The following is a 23,255-nucleotide window of genomic DNA, read 5'->3' on the forward strand; positions in this document are numbered from 1 at the left end:
AACTTTTTTAAAAAAGGGGTTAAGTTAAAAATAAGTCCTGCACCATACTGAAAAGAATACTGGATATATGCATAGCAGCAATTCTGATTAATGACATTTTTAGCATTGAGTTTTTTTTTATTTAAATTTTTTTGTGGACAACCGGACTGTGTTGAAAAATGTGTTTGGTAGGAAAATATTTAATCAGTTTTGCTGGAGGCGTTGTGAGAGAAGACTTTATTCAATCTTTGTCCAGTTTCTCAACAACACATGTATTACTTTAAAAGGAATTCCAAACTCTTTTAGAGAAAGTGTGTGGCCCTTAAAAGAGCCTTTGTGGGTGCAGGAGGTCTGGAATTGAAGTTTACTTGGGCTTGTTGGCCTTCTCGGTCTTCTTGGGCAGCAGAACCGCCTGGATGTTGGGCAACACGCCGCCCTGAGCGATGGTGACACCGCCCAGAAGTTTGTTAAGCTCCTCGTCGTTGCGGACGGCCAGTTGCAAATGACGAGGGATGATTCTGGTCTTCTTGTTGTCGCGGGCAGCGTTTCCAGCTAGCTCCAAGATCTCAGCGGTCAGGTATTCGAGCACCGCCGCAAGGTAAACGGAGGAGCCACCACCGACGCGCTGCGAATAATTGCCTTTGCGGAGAAGTCTATGGACTCGACCGACCGGGAACTGAAGTCCGGCACGAGAAGACCGAGTCCTGGCCTTCGCCCTTGCTTTGCCAGCCTTGCCACGTCCAGACATGATTACTTTTTAATTAGACGCTTGACTGATTGAATAGAACTTGAGTATATACACACTACCGCGGAGAAGTGAATTTATACACATTCTTGCTGCTCAGTGATTGGCCAGACGGTGCGGGGAAACGATTATCCAATCAGCAAAGAGCAGTTGAAATTATATAATTATTGCTACTCAGTGATTGGTCAGAGGATGCGGGGAAACGGTTGTCCAATCCACTCTTGACACACCTCAGAGCAACCTCTAGGTCAGTGGGCAAAAAAGAACAACATAATAGTAATACTAATAAATAAAGGTTCTAATTAAAGACATACAGGCTCCTTTCTATTTTAAGCGGCGCAGCGTTACAAGCTTTACGGTGGTGACAAACCGTACCGACCAATCACATACGAGAAACGTAGCAGGGGAAAGAGACTCCGCGTGGAACTGAGTCGATGGAGAAACGCCATTATGTAACAACGTTTTGAACAAACAAATCCCCCAAAACCGCTCAGTAGGTGAATGAATGTACAATTGTTGTTGTACTTTATTGTTCAGAAGCACTCTATTCGAACACTTATAACTTTTTATTTACTTGCTCTTATTTTTAAATTCACAGCCCTTCTTTTATTTAGTAAATGAGAGCACACACGCAGTTATGTTTGACGAGCCGGACCATCAAGAATTTGTAAAGATGTGTACAACTTTTTGTTTCAAGAAAACATGAACGACCAGGAGGAACATTTTATACTTTTAACGGCGTTTAAATTAACCTGTCACGCATTTCAGAAAAGCACAATCATTAAACAAGATATAGCCAGTAAATTAAATCATGATGGTCCTTGTTCAGCCATGTTACAAAAAAATAAATAAATTCTGCCAGTATACCAATTTCTGAGCACAACCGTACATTTTAGCAATCATACATTGCTTAGTTGTGTGTTGACTGTCTTTTTTTGCATGCATACACTATTATAACGATTTAGTATGCCGATTTGTAGGATTATGACATTTGATGACACTGTACGGAATTAGTCTTTGAATGTAAAACGTCGGTGGCTCTTAGAAGAGCCGTTGTTGGTTGCGAGGTGGTGAGTTCAAGCTCTCTCCCCGCGAATCCTGCGAGCCAGCTGGATGTCCTTGGGCATGATGGTGACCCGCTTGGCGTGGATGGCGCACAGGTTGGTGTCCTCGAACAGGCCGACCAGGTAAGCCTCGCTGGACTCCTGCAGAGCCATGACGGCCGAGCTCTGGAAGCGCAGGTCGGTCTTGAAGTCCTGAGCGATCTCCCTGACCAGACGCTGGAAGGGCAGCTTGCGGATGAGCAGCTCGGTGGACTTCTGGTAGCGGCGGATCTCGCGGAGGGCCACGGTGCCCGGCCTGTAGCGGTGAGGCTTCTTGACGCCGCCGGTGGCCGGGGCGCTCTTGCGGGCGGCCTTGGTGGCCAGTTGCTTCCTAGGCGCTTTGCCTCCGGTGGACTTACGAGCGGTCTGCTTGGTTCTCGCCATCTTGCGTGAGCTACAACTCTTGGGACGAAACAGTTAGCCGGAACGCCGGCGACTGCGTGTTTTTATACAGACAAGACAGCGCTGATTGGTGCGTTGGGGAGGAGCCCGCGTGAAAGCCGCTCCTCTATTGGGCGAGAGGTTTTTGAATAGAACCAATCACCGCCAGGAGGGGCGAACGGCTACTGGTCACGCAAATCTAAAAGCGAACGTTTCAACGACGAAGCGAGGAGTGTTCCAAATTCCAATATACAATAAATCATTTCAAAAGACATATTTGTGTAAGAGAAAGTGATAGTTGAGACGTAATAATGTGGACTTTGGAACAGTTTTGTATTGTGCTTGAAACATCATAATATGGATTCTGCTGTCTGCTACGAGTGTCACATTTTAGTTTGGGGGAATTTTGCATTTAAAAGGCCATAATAAATCTAATTATTCTGTCATTTTTTAAAATACGACGGTTAAATAGAGTTGTGAACAATTGCTGCATACAGTAACAAAAAAATAAAAATGAAAACTCCAAAACTACGAAATTAAAATGAGTTTCCCCTTTTATTTTGGACAAATCCACAGACAGATTATCCTAAAGAATTAAAATCTGGATTAGGATTAAATATTTCACTCTCACCCAAAATTTAAACATGTTTGAACGCAGCTTCCTTATTGGCTGACCAAAATACGTCATATTTTACAGAACCTCCAAGTTAAAAGCATTGCTAACTATTACTAGCGATATTGTAACACTATAACAAACAAGTACACGACATATATAGATTGAACATAAGTATACACTTTGCAATACATTGCTAAGTAACACTTCCTAGTTGGTGGCTGTTGGGCAAGCGGTTAAGCTTTTATTTTGAAGAACCGGAAGAAAAACAAAAGCAGTTCCTCTCTTACGTCAGTAACGGTGAATAACGAACGGTTCGGTCATTACGGGCGTGGTGGAGAGTTGTGAACACATGAATTCAAATGGATTTGTTGTTTTTACTCCTCATCACAATGAAGTTGAAGGATTGCAGAATGCGTTCAGAATGTGGTCTCGAGAGTTATGACATGATTGCAGTTTTCATCACTGAAATAAAAAACACAGTAAAAACAGCTCAGTTTTTACAGCAGTTTTTTTTTTTTTTTTTTTTTTTTTTAAAACACTTGCACGTACAGCATTTTGTACACGATGAAAATGGAAAACTCAATAAAGTTGTACCTCGACTTACAAGGGGACATTGAACAAATTTGAATAATTTTTTTTTTTTTTACCTGCACCGCTGCAGTTTTGGGACAATTAGCAACTTTGCTAAATTCTAATTTCATATAAAGCACAGGTCATTCTGGGTTTGCAGTGAATTACTATCAAACATGCAAGTTTGTCATTTTCAGGCATCTCAGTGAAACCAATACTATCAAGTCATCTCTAGTACTAAATGTTTGTTTGAGTCAGTTCATAATACAAAAATGTGCAGCGTGAACAGATGGAGACTCTTTTAAGATGAAGTGGGTGGTTCTTAAAAGAACCGTTGGGGGCAACTTTGTTTAGGCGTAAAGCTAAACGTTTACTTGGAGCTGGTGTACTTGGTGACGGCTTTGGTGCCCTCGGACACGGCGTGCTTGGCCAGCTCGCCCGGCAGCAGGAGGCGGACGGCGGTCTGGATCTCCCTGGACGTGATGGTGGAGCGCTTGTTGTAGTGAGCCAGGCGAGAGGCTTCGGAGGCGATGCGCTCGAAGATGTCGTTGACGAACGAGTTCATGATGCTCATGGCCTTGGACGATATGCCGGTGTCGGGGTGTACCTGCTTGAGCACCTTGTACACGTAGATAGAGTAAGTCTGCTTCCTCGCCTTTTTCCTTCCCTTGCCGGACTTGCCCGTCGCTTTGGCGACAGCTTTCTTGGAGCCCTTCTTTGCCAATGATTTCGCAGATTCAGGCATGTTGTCTTAAGTTAGTCTAGCTCGTGAGCACAATAACTTTCCTCAGTGAGCGACAGAGGTTTTATACACGCACGTATGCAAATATCACTGCGCCAGCGCCTTTTTTTGATTGGCTCGCTCGCTAACATTCAAGTGAGCAAAAAACAGGTGCAAAAAAACAGGTAGTTCCTCATCACGTCAGCTCCTTTTACACTGACGGCTGAAGAAGAATAAAAATAATAAATACATAAAAAATAATAGTATATAATAATATAGTAATATAGTATATAAAATAATAAAAAATAAACTTTTTTGTTTGATGGGAACTTTTATCGCTAAGCCCCAAGAAATGATTTGGGTTAAATTTAGAGGTGAATTGAACATACAATAGCATTAATTGAACATGAAACGTGAGCAAGGCGTGCTCACGTTCAGCTTCCATTTTTATTTTTTTGCTCGTCCGCCCACTTTCGTGAACTTCCAACTCATTCCACATTTCTCAAACCTTCGAATAAATTCAAAGCAATCATGTCTTTATTACCAAAAAAAATAAAAAAATTTCCCCCTCATATTCCACATTTCACCAATTCCAATTTCGAACTGTTCAACTCGTTCGGGACACTTGTTGCCCAACCACGATGAAATACATAACTCATAACTTAGTTTCTTGCTCTTAAACAAGTCATTAATATATAGGTTGAAACAAAAACCCCACTTGACATTTTAAGTGTACACATGATAGTTGTTTAATTAAGTGTAGAGTAAAAATTATTTGTAGGAAGTAGCCAAAACATAGTGTTGAGTTGGGGAGACGACGACACCCCCTACTGGCAATGTGAGTAATTGCACTTTGTCGTTGACATTCACAAACCAGAAAACCGATCGTTCACAAGTAAACGAACTCATGTGAAACAAGCTCAAAAAGAAAAAGTGTGTGGCCCTTAAAAGGACCTTTGGGGTGTTTTGACTGATTAAGGTTACAGTTCAACCGCCGAAGCCGTAGAGAGTGCGTCCTTGCCGCTTGAGGGCGTAGACCACATCCATGGCGGTGACGGTCTTCCTCTTGGCGTGCTCGGTGTAGGTGACGGCGTCGCGGATGACGTTCTCCAGGAAGACCTTGAGCACGCCGCGGGTCTCCTCGTAGATGAGGCCCGAGATGCGCTTGACTCCGCCGCGGCGAGCCAGGCGGCGGATGGCAGGCTTGGTGATGCCCTGGATGTTGTCGCGGAGGACTTTGCGGTGACGCTTTGCGCCTCCTTTCCCCAAACCTTTGCCTCCCTTTCCACGACCAGACATTTTTTTTTTTTTTACTTTATTCGGTAGTCTATCACCAAACAAGCTAACTTTAGAACAGCTCTAGCCCAGCGTACTTATTACAAGACAGCGGACCTGAGAGAGGACGGCTGACGCAAACTTAGGTGGGAGGAGTTTAAAAAAAAAAAACTGGGAGGAGCTTCACTCAACTGACCTTCTAACACCGAGAAGAATTCTGTCTTTAAAATCGTAATATATTGATTTGTGGGAGTGAACATAGCATTAACAGATGCTATTTAGATTCTATATAATATAATTAGTTATATTTTTATTTATGTAACCTTTATTCATCCAGGTAAGGCAGTTGAGAACACATTCTCATTTGCCACGCCGAGAGCAAACGGAGTAAAACAAAGCAAAAGAAGAGTCAATACAAATGCATCGACAACAAAATGCACAGTTGTGATATAGTGACATAGTTACATCGCACATGACGTTACAATATCATAGCACACGGTGAATAAAAGGTTATAAAAAGGCTAAAACAGGCTAATTAAATTGTTTCTCATTATTTTCTAAGCGATTCTTCTCGTCTCTAGTCTTCTAAAGGCTTAATATTTTTCCCTTGACATGTACTAAAAATATATATTTCACAAAATGTAGGCACAATAAATGTAAAAAAAAAATGTAAATTAAATTTTTTTGTTAAAAAAAAGGGTGTGTTAGAGACATCCATGACATCGACTACAACTACTAATAAAATGGTTTTCAAGATATGCAAAGAAACTATATTTACAACTAAAATAGTAACATTTCTTTCCGTAACACCCTGGTGAGTAAAGATAATTCCGTTGCAGAAGCAAAAATGGTATTTTCCACTTCGTAATACAAGGATCTACTGTAAAAATAAATACATACATACAGACATAAATAAACATCCATGACAGTATGTGTGCAGTTAGGATCTACTGTAAAAATAAATACATACATACATACAGACATAAATAAACTTCCATGACAGTATGTGTGCAGTTAAATACATGACCACTTGGAGGCGCTGTTGCTCAAAGGTTTTATATGAAGCTAAAGCTATCTGCAGGGATGTGTGATTGTTTGAAGATTTCCTTTTTTTCACATTTTCTGTGTAGATTGACATGGTAATCCGCACTGGGGGGATGAATCGGGCCAACTGGACGCTTCTTGGTTGTTGAAGACATTTCATCTCTAATTCAAAAAGGTTTCTCCACTTATAAATCTTAGGTGTTGAGTTTTATTATTATTGTCTCTTGTGGGTGTGTGTGGTCACATTGGAGTTGTCAGGTGTAACCGTTTTGCATCATGACCAATTTGTTCACTTGCCTCTTGGCAAAACGTCTGGTTAGTGGCCACTTTCTTGATAAAGTGAAACTGTTTTTTTTCTTGTTGGTCATGGTGGAGGGTTTTTGTTGTGGGCCAGTTTCTTTGTGAGAACGATGCAAATGAACAGCTGTTCATTTGGCTTAAAGGTGAAACATCTTCAACAACCAAGAATCCAGTTGCTTCAGTTCAACATTTGCGGATTTCCATCACATCATAAAAGGCAAGATATTCAAGTTTAAGCCTATTTTTTAAAAAAAATTATTTTTGTATAATTGCACCTGATGGTTATTCAATTTCAAGCCAGCGTAGCTTGTCATATTCGTATTGGATTTCATGCTCCTTCTTCCCATCAAAATGTGACTTTTTATTGTAATTTTTGTCAGAAACCGCTTTCGATTGACACCCGATACAACGGCAAAAGGTCACACCAGAGAGGAAGTCCAAATGTCAAACATCACTCTGTGAAGTTTAAACCTTTGCAACACCCAGACAAACTGATCTTCTTCTCTAGGCGCTGAAAAATGTCACTTCTCATCACCGGCTCCTCCAATGGCGGCTTTTCATGTCATTCCAGACAGCCTAATTTTTTTTCCAAGCAAACAATCGAGACCTTTCGTTTGCCCTCTGCGCTTTGTCAAATAAAAGATCAAGCGTCAAGCTTGCCCAGGACCACCTGCTGCGCTCGGAACATTTTGGAGAGAATTTGTAAGGTGCCAAATGTCACAATTTGCATGCTACTGACTGAGCGTTTAGCTAATAGTTTGCTAACAATAGTGAAGTAAACACATGCCGATTCGAAAATTACCATTTGCCTATTTTTCGTAAAACATATATTTTTTTGTGCTCTTTCTGTATCGCCCTAAGTTACACCAAAAAGCCCTGCTCCTTATTCGGTGCCATGTTAGCGGCGGATTAGCTTAGGTTGGGCCACCGGGATTTATGAGAGGCCTAACAGCCAACAGGAGCGTGATGGAAGATTCCAGAAGCGGTCCAACAGGCAGGCGAGGCGAGGCCCCTAGTGGGGTTGACGTCGGCGAACGCAGGACAGATAAGAAAGGTCCTGCTAACGGCGATTCGCTCAACGTAAGGTACAGTAAGCGTCAAAATAAAGTTAAATATTGGTTTATTGTATTGTATTTATTGTATGTGTCTAAAAATTGAGAGTATCACTAGGTTACAAATGTGAGAAAATGCCTAACAGGTAGGTAGTAATCGGATCAGAGTTTCAGGTAGTTTAGCCCCTAAACTAACAAGCTGTACAGCCTGATGCATTTGGGGCTTCTAGCTAGTAGTTTTCCCCCTTTTCGGTCACAAGGCGGTGGTAGCAAAATGCCACCTTGTGTTTTCATGTTCGTTAATGTGGCTAATTGGTTACCTTTTATTATAATGTTCAGCTCGGAGATTGCTAAAGCTAAGCTAGCCAAAACTAACTAGTTGTAGCCAGGTGCACCTGAGGTTACAAGCTAGCTTTACTCATGCTTGGTCACAAGCTGGTGCTAGCAAAGCCCCCCCCCCCCCCTCATTTTCTTGTTTTATTGTCACGTCAGCATCAGGCCGTTTTCCTCACATCGCCATCTAACCATTTTCACGTTGGGAGTAACGGATTACATTGGTTACTGATAGATGTTTTCTCACATATACACGAATAAAAAAGAATTACACATTCGATGTGTGTGTGTGTGTGTGTGTGTGTGTGTCTGTGTGCGTGTGTACACGTGGATTTAAAACATCCATCCATCCATTTTCTGAGCCGCTTCTCCTCACTAGGGTCGCGGGCGTGCTGGAGCCTATCCCAGCTGTCATCGGGCAGGAGGCAGGGTACACCCTGAACTGGTTGCCAGCCAATCGCAGGGCACATACAAACAAACAACCATTCGCACTCACATTCACACCTACGGGCAATTTAGAGTCTCCAATTAATGCATGTTTTGGGGATGTGGGAGGAAACCGGAGTGCCCGGAGAAAACCCACGCAGGCACGGGGAGAACATGCAAACTCCACACAGGCGGGACCGGGGATTGAACCCGGGTCCTCAGAACTGTGAGGCTGACGCTCCAACCAGTCGGCCACCGTGCCGCCGGATTTAAAACAACCTCATAAAAGTGCTTTTAAGTCCGCCAGTTTAATGCAAACACATAATGGGGAAACGCCATAGAAGGGCTAACAAAGAGGATCTGTGGGGCTGTGTTATGTTTTAAGCAAAAGAGGTGAAGACAAAAGGTGCCGTATCACATGAAGACAGACAATATAATAGTCACGGGCATGTATTCTTTATCCTTTGCAAAATAAACACATTACTGCAGTTATTGAGTCCCTTGTAGAAGTTTGTCTGTGTGATGGTATTATACGTATTCTACATTCTATTCAATTGTTATTACTAGTGTTTTGATAAAGTCCAATATTAGAGTGATCATTTTCCTTAAACTAATATCTCAAGGCACCACTTGGTAAAAGAAAAAAGTACAGACTCTGAAATGTACTCGAGTAAAAAGTCAATTATATACACTTCATAGCTAGCGTCGGCTCGACTTTTATGCTATCAAAACAATGTATTCCCATAGGTTTGCTATATAACTGAAGCACCAAAAAAAAAAAAGATAAATTAGCTAAGGATGATAACTAAAAAAAAAAAAATAAACCTTACTTGGCTGTGTTTTCAGATTTTAAATGATTGAAGAAGAAAAAAAAGCTGACATCAAACAATTCACTAAAAATAAGGCCATGGATGGGGAATAATTTGCTCCTCCTAATCTGTTGTTAATGCTCCTTTGTTCCTGTTCCAAAAAGTACACATTTCTGCTTTCAAATTTAGGGAGTAGAAGTCAAGTTCCAGAAAAATGTACACTCAAGTACATTACGGATACCAGAAAATCTCTTTAAGTTCAGTAACTTCCCACCACTGTGCTAACGCCACGGAGTTGCGTTAGCATGCTCGCGCCTTGCCTCTCACGTTCTAAATTGGACCGGAGAGCCATTCCGGCTTGTTAATTGCGAGGCCGCTAGCGGGGAAAACAAGTCGTTAGAGGACGGCGGCGTGCTAACGAACCTTTCGTAGCGTTGACCAAAGGACGCTCGAACCGACGCGTTCCTTTCAATTAACCGCCGCTTCGTTTTCACCGCGAAAGTGATAAGTGACACCGCTTTCCAACTCCCCGTGCCTTCCTCCATCAAGGAGGTAAATACTGCACTTCACATAACTGCCAGTTTACCCTTTGCTGATATTTGTGCTCTGTCAAGCCGTCGATGATAATGACTCACCGCGGCCGCGGGAGGCGGGGGGGGGGGGGGGGGGAGCCTCGAAAGTGAGTGATGGCGCCCACGTGACGACGATGCTAATGTCTGCCTCGTTTCTTGATGCCCCGCTGTGTTGACAGCTGCTGTGCTGCCTGTAACCACGGTAACAGGCCAGGTAAACGCGCCAGAAAGCTGAAGACGAGCTGCCCAAGTCACGTGACCCGAATCGGACCATGACCTCGCAGAGTTTGTGCTAACCGCTAAGACAGCTGCTAACTACTCAAGTACCTGCTCAGCTAACCACTAACTGCTCTGCTCATGGATCAATTGCCTTGTTTTTCAACACGTTGGACCTTCCAAAACCAAATTGGAAGGTCTCACCCGAGTTGAGGAGGCCCAGCGGGACGCCGCCTCCGACCGCCAAGTTGACGGAGAGGAACGTCCCGTGTGTACCGCCACTTGGCATCCGCTATGACAGCCCGCCACAAGAAAACATCTGCATAAAGGAGGGAAAAAAACACTTTGTTTGTGAAAATTATATTCTGATGTATTCAACAGTTTTTTTTTGTTTGTTGTTTTTTTTTGTACGGTATGCTTTTTCTTTTTTGTATGAAAAACAAATACCCACAAACGACACTTATCAGATTAAATTAGCAAGTGGCTACATGATAGCCATAGCATTAGCTGATCTATGTCATCTTTTCACAGTCAAATTGTTGTGGACTTGCAGTTAGCTGCAAGTCTTTCTTGAAACCCTACTTTGAAACCTTAATCCCATTTTGAACCACTGCTTTAAAACACTAAACCTGTCTTGAAGCCCTATTTTAAAACCATAACCCTTTCTTAAAAAACAGTTAACTCTTTTTTTGAAACCATAACCCTAGTTTGAAACCCTAACCCTGGCTTGAAACCTTATTTTGAAACTCTAATCCTGTCTTGAAACCCCAAAACCTGTCTTAAAACCCTAATTTGAAACTAAACCTGTCTTGACCCCTACTTTGAAACCATAAACCTGTTTTGAAACTTTATCCTAATCCTTGTTAAAAACCCAGACCTATTGCTTGAAACCTTAGTTCAGTAACAAATAACCCAGACTTGAACCCCTACTTTGAAACCCTAAACCCTGTTTAACATTCGAACGTAACGCTCCAAACTATAGTTTGAAACCCTAACTGTGACCAAGAACCCTAATCTGAAACCTTAACCCGGTTTTAAAATCCTAATTTGAAACCCCTAACCCAGTCTTCAAAATCATAACTCCACTGTGGAACACCAACCCTTGTTTAAAATGCAAAACTGTCGCTTGAAATAGTAGTTGGAAATTGAAACCCTAACCATGACCTGAAACCCAAATCCTGGCTTCAAACCCATATTTGACCCCCCAGGTCTTGTTTAAAAATCCATCGATACAGTACAGTATGTCGCAGAATCTGTATTTTCATCGGCAGTATCATCCAGATTTCAACTGTCATGGTTTTATTTTATTATTTTTTTCTTTTCTTTTATTTTTTTCCCCCCTGCATACAGATTGCTCTCTAGAAACTAATTTCTCCACAAATGTAAACGCGTAGCGGTTGCCTTTGCATGACTCTGAATAATCCAACGCGCGTACTTGTCCGTTAGCCCCGGCGCGCGGGAGACGGCAACCTTCGAATTAAAATTTGATCACCGGCTCATGTTCGCCCCCAATTAACATGCCCTCGCGCCACGGCCCATTGGTGCCACTCACCACCAGGATTAGCGTCACTAGGCATTCCGCCAGGCCTGTGCGGAAGGTTCTGTCCAGTTTCCGCAGAGCGTCCTTTTGTCTAGCCATAATAACGCTGTGAAAGTGCATCAGGTGTTCTTTGGCCAGTCAGCGCGTGGACTCATTCTGCATATGCAAAGCATTTTGTCCATTAATGGTTGACTATGTTTATGTACTTATTGAGCTCTCAGCTGCGGCTCCCTTTTCAACCCTCAACAATGGCAACCTGAGATAGTTACATTAAAAAAAAAAAAAAAAAGATGGTTGTGAAGTCAATGGTGGATGGACAGACTTCCATATGTCTATCCCACTCATAACATTGACGCAAAAGTTTTTTGTTGTTGTTGTTGTTTGACCTCGTTTAAACAGATTTCAGCTTTCGTCGACCTTAGATACTTTTCATGATGGTTTTATTATTATTGCTAATTTGGTTACTGACTGTAAAATCTCGATGACATCGTGCGTGCGTGTGTGTGTGTTTGTGTAGCTAACAGCACTATCGTGGACTACAGTGGAACCTCGAAGGTCAAACTCTTTCTGTTTAGGGATTCTGATTGTTTACTTTTTTTTTATGTTCCTGGGTAAGATGACCTTGTAAGCGAATTTAGAGATTTGTTTCTGAATACATTAGACATGTTCGGAGATGATAACTGAAAACTGTGTGCCAGGGGGCGGGTTTGAGCGGTCTTGGTAATTTCATGGACCAGCGCAAGCCCTGCGAATCCGAGAGTGGGTGGGCTGCGCCACTGTGGATGTGTCTACAGCCGACTTCATTCGCCGCCAATCAAAGCGGCTCCTCTCGTTCCATTTAAATGCAGCAGGCAAGCAAAGAAAACCACATTTTTCCCAAGAACTGATTTCCTCAAGTGCGGGAGGTTGAACCCCACAAATTTTCTACATTTACAGAAAAGCAGACTGTGAGCAGACTTCCATGGCTGGTTTCAACTGTACTGTTGATTTCTTTACGGTCTATTATATGAATATATGTTTATAAAATACAATTTTATAGTGCTGTTTTGATTATTAAGACGCATTACAAAAATGTTACTTGTTTTTTTTGGGGGAGGCTGGAACGGATTAAGGTCATTTCCATTCATTTCAATGTCAAAAGATGATTTGACACGTGTTGAGTTCCATCCCTAACCCTTGTTTGAAACCCTAATCCTGGCTGGAAAACCTCATTTGAAACCCCCAACTCTTGTTTACATATATATATATATATATTTATAAAGCCTAACCCAGGCTTTGAAACCCTAATTTTTAAACCTTTGATTTGGACATGACTTTCATCCAAATGCCCACATTGAGTTGCGCGGTCAGGTATCATGTGTGTGCAGGAAATGAGGTGTGCAGGTTTGGCTCACCTCACTGATCAAAGTGTTAATTTGTGAAAAGGAGCACAAAGAGGTGTAACGTTTCACCTTGTTGTAACATTCAACCCTTGATAGCCTTGTGGGTGTGTAGTTCTATTTGTGTGCATTTGTGTTATTCCGCGTTATCGGCGTCTCTGAGGGCGGCGTAATGAAGATGTTCTCATTGTAGCCTATTAGAGGCGAGACGCCAGCGTGTTGATGCTTTATCTTCAAGGTTAGTTCGCGCACACACACACACACACACACACACACGCATAGTTTAGGCACAATGCAAAACACACACCCAAAAAAAAAAGAACAAATTATAAATAAATAATAGAGTCAGCATAACCTTCATTTGCATATTCATACGGCTGCTGATTTATTTACTGATCGAGTCATGCGGCGCCTTATGCGTTCACCTTGTTGTGCGGGGTGAGCTTGTTGTTGAATGTCATGCCGAGCGAGACGTGTTAATAGAAGTGACATTTCCACTCGCATTATTATTTAAATGCATCCTATTCGCGGACGTACAGTCGACTGCAAATGTTCCGGTAAATGTATAAAAAATGGAAATTGTTTTCTTTTCTTCTTTCCTTTCATTACAATGATTTGTGTTGGACTGGCTTGAAATTTTCTTTTCAAAGCCAAACCTTTGCTGCAAACCCTAATTAGTAATGATAACCCCTCGTTGGAATCCCGAACACAGCTGCTTAAAGGGTTAAATTGAATTAAATAGCTTAAATCTTATTTATCAGATACATGCTAATCATTGCCTATGCTAGCTTTAGTCTTAAGATAGCGGACTAAAGACTAAGCTATGTGGTTGTTTTAAACACTATGTGTAATTCTCTTTGTTTTATGTTTAGTTTGGTCGTTAACTAAAACTGAGAGTGGCAATAAACAGCTTGAAGCTTCTTTTTTCCTCCCAAATATTTACTAATTATATCTGACACTGCCAACATAGTGTTTGTATCTCAAGTTTGCGCTTGAAAATTAAGGCAAATTTTTTTTTTTAATAATCGTCCGAACATCGGCTCGTATCTCGAACAACTCTTAAGTCGGGTCACTCATATGTCAAGGCATCACCGTACATTCTTTGTGACACCAGTCCTGGATCTTTTCGATCACACCTCATACTGTAGTCTATGCCTGTGCCTTTCATTCAGCTGTTCGGTTGCCCCCTAGTGGCACTGGAAATAATGCATGTTCCCTTTTCATAGGCCACACGCTCTTTTTCTACATTCAATGCACATAGGACCCCCGCGCTAAAATTCCGAGCGCGTCGAGCCAAAGATAAATCGACGAATTGATTTTGCGGAATAAAAAATAAATACAGCGGGCTGCTTAAAGGCGCAGCTGATCATCTTTCCTCTTTAAAAATGAAGCATGCCTCGCTGATGATTTATATTTTATATTGCCGCGCCGGATGCATAATACATGGCGACTTGTGTGCCTGTCAAAGGTTACCATTAGTTCAGTATAAACGGGGAACAATGTGTTATTGTGCTCCTTTGAGGTGGCAAATATATATTAAATAATACAATTACTAATGTAGGACTGTACTAATGGCACGCACGAATAGCCACTACATTAAAGCCTCGTCGTGTGCTCATAAAACCACCCGAGTGTCAGCTATGTTGATGTGTCACTCAGTCATTAACGCTTCTTACTAGTCCTAATAAATCGGCATAATGTGAGGCTTTTATGTGCACTCCAACGCAAGAGTTCATTTCATTTTATTCGTGTATGTCCATGACTCAGTGAATGAGCGTGGTTAGCGTCATAACCAAAAGGTTGAACATTTTAAAAAGTTTTCAGTTGGCCTATTTTGTGTGTGTGTGTGTGTGTGAATCTTTCTTTACTGAAAATGGCCTTTGAGGTTTGCAAACATCTTAAAATGGAACATCTTAAACGTGTTCGCTCTGTCCGTCAAAGACTTACTGATAAACAACGAAAAGTTGTATTAAGTTCACTTAAGGCTCAAAGATGTTTACAAAGAATGTATGTTTGGTTCATTCAAGACTCAGATTTGCCATTTCTGGAAAAACGTATCGTAGGTTCATCAAGGACTCGAAAACGTATTATTAAAACAGTATGTGAGATTTGTCTTTGATGTTTACTGTATGTAAACACATACCTAAGGTTTGTCGAAGACAAGTGTCATTGATGTTTCCAAAAAAAATGTTAGGTTTGTTGATGAATCAAACATGTCTTTGATGTTTACTTCTTCTTCTTAAAACAGTCAGCAAAGGCCGTATTTGATGTAACCATGCCGTTCAGTTGGTGAAAGATCAACTTGTCTTTGATGTTTCCACAAAACGCATGTTAAGTGTGTTGAAGACAAGAACTTCTCTTTGATGTTCCTGACAAACATGTTAGGTTAAAACTCAAATGTATTTGATATTTGCAAAGTCATAAAACAAGTTAGGGTAATCTTTGACGTTTATGTTAACACCTACATTAGGTTCATTGAAGATTCAAAATGTGTCTTTGATGTTTCCAAAATATATATATTATACTAGGTTCAGCGTTTCCAATAAACATGTTAGCTTCGTTAAGTCCCGAACTTGTCTTTGATGTTTGTGGAAAAACGTGTTGGGTGAGTTAAGAAATCTTAAAACGTCTTGATGTTTACAGTCTTTAACATGAGGTTAGTCTTTGATGTTTAAGTAAACAGGTACGCTAGGTAAGATGAAGAGTAAAATGTATTTTCGGAAAACCAAATGTTACGTTTTTTTAAGACTAAAAACGTGTCGCTGATATTTCCCAAAAAAAATGTATGTTAGGTTTATTGAAAGACTGAAACTTGTCTTTTACTCAAACTTGTCTTCGTTGTTTACAATGTCTTAAAACAGTACATGAGGTTCATCTGTGATGGTTATGTAAACATGTATATTAGGTTCGTTGAAGACGAAAAATGTCTTTGATGTTCATGAAAGAGTTACTTACGGTTTATTGAAAACTCTAAATATCTTTGACTTCGGTAGGTTCATTGTCAATTGTAAATTGTCTTTGTTTACAAAAAGTTAGTGTCATTTAGAACTAAACAGTCTTCATTGTTAACAAAAATCATACACTTGGTTCAGTGCAAATTCAATTGTGTACAGTGTTTTCGTGAACATTGTTTTTAGGTTCTTTTGAAAACTCGAACTTGTCTGTGACTTTTACGAAAATCGTCCATTTGGACAGCACGAAATAAGACAATGGCCTCCCTGGTAAACAATCAAATATTTGACATTTTTTTTCGTTAGAGGCCCAAGGGTTTTTGACCTCTGAGTGACTTCTGCCTCGTCGCTGTCGTTGGAGCGTCGCCGCGCTAAGTGAGGTCGATTGATTCTTTGTGAGCGGTGAGGAAGAGGAGCGAGGAAGACCAGAGCGAGCGTATGACAGCCGCCATCCATCACTGTCGAGCGTCGACGCGACAGTGATGACGTTTCCGTGCCTTCGTTCATCACGCGGCGTTTCCATTCGTAATTTCTCCGAGAAGCTTAACTATAATCGGAATTAAACTAGTGCGAGGCAACATGCCGTTATGATGGTGAATTTATCGGAAAAGCCTCAACAAGATGTACTCTACTTGGAGGTTTACAGTGTTATCTTGCTTTCGATTTTTAGTTCGTTCCTTGACTGAGATCGTAACTCAATTCACTCCTCTCAAATTGTGAGTGAGACACTGCATGCTGGCCGCATGTTGTGGCGTTCTCTGCCACCACCTAGTGGCGGTGTATGTGAAACTCGCTCATACTTAAAATTTGTCTCACAACACAAAGCAAAAAAAAAACAAACAAAAAAAAAGAATGAGCGACAGGTTGTAAATCGGAGAGCTGAAGTTGGTGCCCTCGTAGGGTAAAGATACCGCTGTATCGTGTTAATGCTGAAGAGTATTGTTTATTTTTAATATTCTGTCTACTTTTTTCAAACTTCCACAAAATATTCAAAATAATACAGTACATTCGGAGTTTGCATTTTCTATTAGTCCGTATTTTACATGACAACATTCCCAAAACAATGAAGATATTTTGACGTTTTTTTTTGACCGATTAAAACCATTACAATTTGGTACTTCTCCGCCTATTTCGGAAATGTATGGGACTATTTACCACATTCCTAAAATTCACACTTTCACGATAAAATTTGCAAACTAAGAGATTTTACATACAGTATTTACCTCCCCCTTCCACATTTCTTGACGGGTTCAAACCATTCCATCTTCAAATCTCGCAGTCTACATTTCAACAATTCAGTTAATTCCACAGCATTTCAAATCAGCATCCGCTCTTCAGCATTCACAGGCAGTTTCTGCCAAAATTGCGTTCTCGAGTTTTTTTTTGTTTTTTTTTAGAAAGTGCCGGTAAAATTGAATCACCTGGCATGCGTGTCTAAATTACTGTATGCGCCATCTGCTTGAACATCCAGTCAAATATAAACTCGCCAATTGCCTTCATCGACAGCAAACGAGTTAACGACGTTTGAGAGCACGCTGTGGTTCGCCTCAAATCAAACCGCTCTTCATCCTTGAATGTGGGGGCTGCCGGTGACAAATAGTCTTCACCAAGAAACCTCATCTCACACGCAGACCAACAAACCTCTCCGAGTGATGGATGATGTGGAAAGCGTTCTTGCAGATAATTGTTAGCAAACAGCAGATGTTTCACTGGCGAATGTGGAAAACACAAGAGAAATTAGTCAGCTTTATGACTTTCTCTGAGGCCTCGCTCAATAGCGGCAACGTCGACAATGCCACAAATGTGCCCGCCGTCTAAAGTCATGTAAATAAAAGACATATCTGGCCTGTGGGTGTGTGTTTGATGTTTACATAAACGCATATGCAGTGCTAGGAAGATTACTTTAGCAATGTAGTTGGTTACAGTTACAAATGACCATGTTGAAAATGTAATAGTAGTGTTACTATTTCAATTACTTCCTCAAACTAATAAAACAAATTTTACATTTGATTGCAAGATGCAAGTTACTTAATTTTGAATGAATGCATCCACAGCACGCTCAGATGTTTCCTCTAAAAAGTGGATTAAAAGCAGAGATCATTATGTTGGGAAAATAATAACCAATAATAAACTGATAAAACATGATGAAATTTTAAAAATGTGTCGTTGCAATATGTGTACAGCATGTGGAGAACCACAATACCACACCATGCTGACCTAATGACAAAAGTGTACGATTACAGTATGGCACACACCAGAGAGAGCCAATCACAAGCGTCGGCTTTAGAAGGAGGAAGTGATATGGGACAAAAAAAATAAAAATCTGATCTTTTGCGGTTAATTTTGAAATGTAACTAGAATTGTAATCATGTAAATTTCCAAAAACAACTAATTTAACCATACATTTTGACCCAGTAATGTAATGGAATACAATTACATACATTTTGTAATTCAATCACGAAATCTCATGACATGTAATTAGTTACTCTCCAAACACTGCACGTGTGTTAAGTTTGTGTAAGACAAAATTGTGTACAATGCGTATGCAAAAGGCCTACCTCGGGTTGGAATCACCGTCAATGTTCGTGAATACAGAATTTGTCTAACTCAAAACCTTTTTTTTATTATTGCTACTGCAATCTTTGAAATATAGCGTACATCTAAACAGTTTTACTTTCTTCTACAGACGACAAATTAAAGCCCTTATTAAACAGGACGGGGAGAAAAAGCTGATTGAAGTGACAAACAAGTAACCTAACCTTTGTAGCAAAGCTAATTAGCGCTCATCACTCACTTCCGGGTACGCTTCCTCGGTGAAAGTTTGCAGCTTTGTTGCTGTTGCTTCGCAGGCTCTCGTTGCAGTCGGTGTTTTGTTTTTGTGTTTGAAACGCTCGTCGTGGTCAACAAACATTCATGCCTGGCTAATTAGCAGCCTGAGCTCCTGCTATTTGTCGCAATGAGTCTTGGTTTGTCATGTTTTTTATTTTATTTTTTTAATAATACTGTATGTTAAGGGTGCTTTGTTATGTTATGACCCTTTTAATTCCTCTCTGTATGTGCTAATGTTAGCTGTTAGCGTCTATATTTGTGTCCGTCACTCCAGCAGGAACATAAGCTTGAATCAAAGGGCTGATTTATCGTTGTTTTCTTTCTTTTTTTTTTTTTTTTTTAAATGCTAGCGGCAGTTGTTTCACTAATTAGCAGCCTGAGAAAAATCTTTAGTAAATCAGCATTGTGGTTCAGTTAGTGAAATAATGTTGATAAAACAGTTTCACCATAGTAAGGGTATTTTTCCTCAAGTCAAATGTTTGTTTGTTGGCAAACTCTATTCCCTCTCTACACATGCTAATGTTAGTCGTTAGCATCTGTACTTACAGTATTTTATTCATGCCAGAAGGAACATTACCGGTATTTAAAGGGCGGAGTTGCAATTGATGTTTTCTTTGTGTGTATAACGCTACCACCGAATTAAATGCGAGCAGACCTCTGTTTTTTTTCCACGCCACGACGACGAGGCACTCTAAAGCAGCCACGCCTTCTTATGTAGTCTGGGAGGTGTGACTCATATCAGCTATGCACCCCCCCCAAAAAAAAAAAAATCAAGAAAACTGAAATGGAGAAAAACGGTCGCCACAATTCAGTTATACATACAGTAGTTCTCAGTATTTGCACTTGTTTCCAGCAATTATCTTCAAACAAATAATGCATTTAGAAACAAATATCTGAATTCATCGTACAGGATCTTTAAGTCGAATGCAAGTTATTTGGCCCCCTAAGCCTGTAAAGTTTATAGTGCATTTTAGGTCAATCCAAAAATGTCCCCGGAAAGCTGAATATCTTGAACTTATTTGTGAGTGAGTTTGTGCGTGTGTTTGGTCCATCCCTAACTAAACAAACTAACAAAAAAGAAAGAAAGCAGAGAGTAAAGTGCAAATCCCTGGCAGGTGACGCGCGAAGGCAACGGCGCTAGCGAGGCCGAGCTGGACCGCTGTGCGAACCGGCCCGCCACAGAACTCCACAACTGGGCCAGATAAGCAGGGATAGAAAGTGGAATATCTGTTACATAAAATATGAGTTTTGCCGCACAGCCTCCCGCTCTAACTTATCAGCCGCAGGGCACTGGACCGTCGTGTCTCATCACTGCCCGGTTCTGGCACAGCGGGCCAAAACGCAAACGCTCCCGACGAACGGAAGAGCGATAAGGGGAGGGAAAAGTCTGGCCGAGGCGTCATCGCAATATTGCCTGTCGCTTGATAATGTCAGCGTGATTAGAGAATAATTGCTTCTTAATACGTTTCGGGTCACTCGTACCCTCCCTCCGTCCAAAATGTCACCTGTTGCCACCGCATGCGTTCATCGCGGGCATGGCGCTGAGTGATATGCGTTGTGTTCCGACTAATTGTTTTCCTATCTTACATGCAGTAGGATGAATTCCTTACGATTTAGTAGATTCTATAAGTTTGAAGTTCAGGATGCCAAGCAAGGTCAAGAAAAGAGTTTGACATAGCGTGGAGCCTTATCCCCATTGGTTGCTTCATTAGGTACGTGATGCAATGTGTAGGGTAGGATTTCAAGCCTGGGGGATGGTTGGAAGTTTGGGGTTCAAGTTTCGGTTTCAAACCTCGTGTTTGTGCGCATGCGCAACGTGAAGTCGTGTTTTGTGCGCATCGCTTCACGGACACGTTCCGTTCACAGTAGTAGCCGCATTTGTTTTTGTTTTTCCGAGTTAACAGTGTGAACATAACCTAAAGCTTAGAAGCCTGGTTAAGGGCTTCAAGTTAGGGTTTTGAAGACCAGCTGAAAAGTTTCAAATAGTTTTAAACTTGAGTTAGGATTAGAAGCCAGTTTTAGGGTTTAAAAAAAAAAAAAAAAAAAACTACATCATGGTGGAAGTGAACTTTATACAAATCTATTTTGAAATGTGAAGGTCCAACTGTGGGAAAATAGCAAATAAATAAGAACATTCCTTCTATTCAACGCAGGAAAGAAAGCAAGGAGTAAGTCAATGACGTCGTAGCCCGACTGTCCTTGTGGCATTGTGTGTGTGTGTGTGTGTGTGTGTGTGTGCGGGTACATGCGCGCAAATGTGCTGACACACATCACTCCTACTCGGCGCTGCCAGAAAGCCGATTAAAGAGCGGAATGCGGCAGGCTGCTTTCCAGCCACAGTGTTCGCCGCTAATAAGGCCACCCGAGTTAATTAGGGTTAAATGATAATTAGAATGCAGTTTAAAAAAGGTAAACACAGCAAATCCACGCGACTCTATCATTATACGGTTCCCAGCATGCTTTGCAGTATATGGGCCTCCAGATTTGCGTTTTTTTATTGTTTTTTTTTTTAAAACATCAATGACCATTTCGGTCTTAAATTGAGCGAATGTTTTTTGTTTAATCAGACAGTTTTGGGTCTTTATTTGACATGTGAAAAATAAATACAATAAAACAATTTTTATGAATAAATATAAAAGAAATAATACATTTTAATAATGTATTTATTATTATTATAAATAATAATAAATAAATAAATAAATAAATGATAATAAATAATAATAAACCGAGCATGATTTCTTAAAAATCAAAGACAGTTTTTAGTCTTTATTTGACTGAACGTGTTTTTGAAAACATCAGACAATTTAAAGTCTCTATTCAACCAGACATTAAACATAAAAGATCATTGTTTTTAACATTTTTACATTTTTTTCAAAAAAATTGACAATTTAGTCCTGAATCATGCTTTCTAATACAATTTCGAATTCTAAAATGTGTTTTTATATACATAAAAGACCATTTTGAGCCCTGAATCAACCAAGCGATTGTTTTGTTAAAAATCCAAGACCATTCTGAGTCTTTAATCAACGTAACAGATGCTTTTTTAAAATCTAAACATCAGAGACAATTTTGAACGTACATTTTTGTGAACATCGACAACTGTTCTGTTTTTAATTCACCTGAGGTACACTTTTGTGAACAATGAAAAAGGGCAATTCTGAGTCTTTATTAACCAAGTGAGCATACATTTCCTGTAAACCTCATCAGAAAATATTCTTTAACCTGACTTAATACATTTCGTTATTTTTTATTTTTTACACGGAACTGCAGCACGTGATGTGAGGGACTGCGGGGCGGGAGGCGAGACAGGACGGGGTTGTCACAGCGAGGACGGCGAGGGAGGGTGACAAACTGGAATTGATCGTAGTGTCAGGTCACGACCTTTGTAGTTGCGAGGCGTTTTAGTATTCCGCCGCAGGCGTCTGCCGCCTCGCAGGCAGACGTGTCGGAGCGTGAGCGGAATCGATCGGCGCTGCTGTTTATTCTCTCTTTACTTTTAATTAATGTTGACTCTGATTGCATCTCTTTATTAAGGCATGGTGATGAGGGGCTGGTGGATATTGGGGGGGGGGGGACCTTGATAAGAACCAGCACCCTTCCGCCCAACCCTCCACACAAAAAAAAACCCTCCTCTTCGTGGCCAAAGCAGAAGAGGGATCGACGGGTCAAATGATCAGTGTTCATTGATCATCGCTGATTGGATTAGCAGAGTTTACGGCACTGACGCAGAACGGCGGATCAGTGGTTAGCACCCTTGCCTCACGGATAGGTTTGACTTTGTACGTTCTGCTTCCGATTTGTCCTCGACGTGTACAAAAACAAGCACAGTAGGTTAGTTAAACACTTTCAATCATAAAAACACCGAAACTAGACTAAATTGTTTGCCAAAACGCTCAAAAAGTTAGTTAGTTCATTAAAGACTCAACCGCTGTCTTTTTGTTTACAGAAACAAGTATGTTAAGTGCATTGAAGAATCAATGGTCTTTGTTTAAAGGCACGTTAGTTTCATTGAAAATTGTCTTCGATTTTTACTCAAATGTAGGATAAGTTGGTTGAAGACTAAATTGCAATGTTTACAAAAACGTAGGTGAGGTCGATTTAAATAAGATAATTTTTTGGGGATGTTTGCAAAAACAAATTAAAGGTTGGTAATGATTCAAAATTGTCTTTTGAAAAAAATATATTTAAAGTTTGAGAAGAGAATGTTTGGTTGATTAAGGACTCAAAACTGTCTTTGATGATTAAAAATATACCGATTAAAGACAGAAATTGCAGAAACATTTTTGGTTGATTTAAAAACAGAAACGCATACATTTGGGTGATTAAAAATTAAGTCAAAATGGTGTTTGATGTTTAATAAAACATGTTTGGTTGATTCGGGAGTCAAAATTGTTTTTGATCTTTAAAAAACACA

At 40.6% G+C, this 23,255-nt stretch overlaps 2 protein-coding genes and 1 pseudogene across 2 annotated transcripts; all 3 read right to left on the minus strand.

Annotated features, from left to right (window-relative positions):
* Positions 1-187: 187 nt before the first annotated feature.
* Positions 188-766, minus strand: LOC133465246 (histone H2A, embryonic-like). The gene has a single exon (XM_061747821.1). It carries the CDS (start codon positions 725-727, stop codon positions 344-346), a length of 384 nt encoding a protein of 127 aa, XP_061603805.1. The 5' UTR covers positions 728-766; the 3' UTR covers positions 188-343.
* A 247-nt stretch (positions 767-1,013) lies between these two features.
* On the minus strand, positions 1,014-5,471 carry LOC133465251 (histone H3-like; annotated as a pseudogene).
* On the minus strand, positions 2,241-4,272 carry LOC133465245 (histone H2B-like). Its single transcript, XM_061747819.1, has 2 exons — positions 3,769-4,272; positions 2,241-3,286 (listed from the first exon to the last, which is right to left on the minus strand). The coding sequence occupies exons 1-2, from the start codon at positions 4,137-4,139 to the stop codon at positions 3,241-3,243; spliced, it is 417 nt and encodes a 138-aa protein (XP_061603803.1). The 5' UTR covers positions 4,140-4,272; the 3' UTR covers positions 2,241-3,240.
* Positions 5,472-23,255: the final 17,784 nt, after the last annotated feature.

The sequence above is a fragment of the Phyllopteryx taeniolatus genome, chromosome 15 (assembly GCF_024500385.1).
Source record: "Phyllopteryx taeniolatus isolate TA_2022b chromosome 15, UOR_Ptae_1.2, whole genome shotgun sequence".
In the NCBI taxonomy this organism is placed as follows: Eukaryota; Metazoa; Chordata; class Actinopteri; order Syngnathiformes; family Syngnathidae; genus Phyllopteryx; species Phyllopteryx taeniolatus.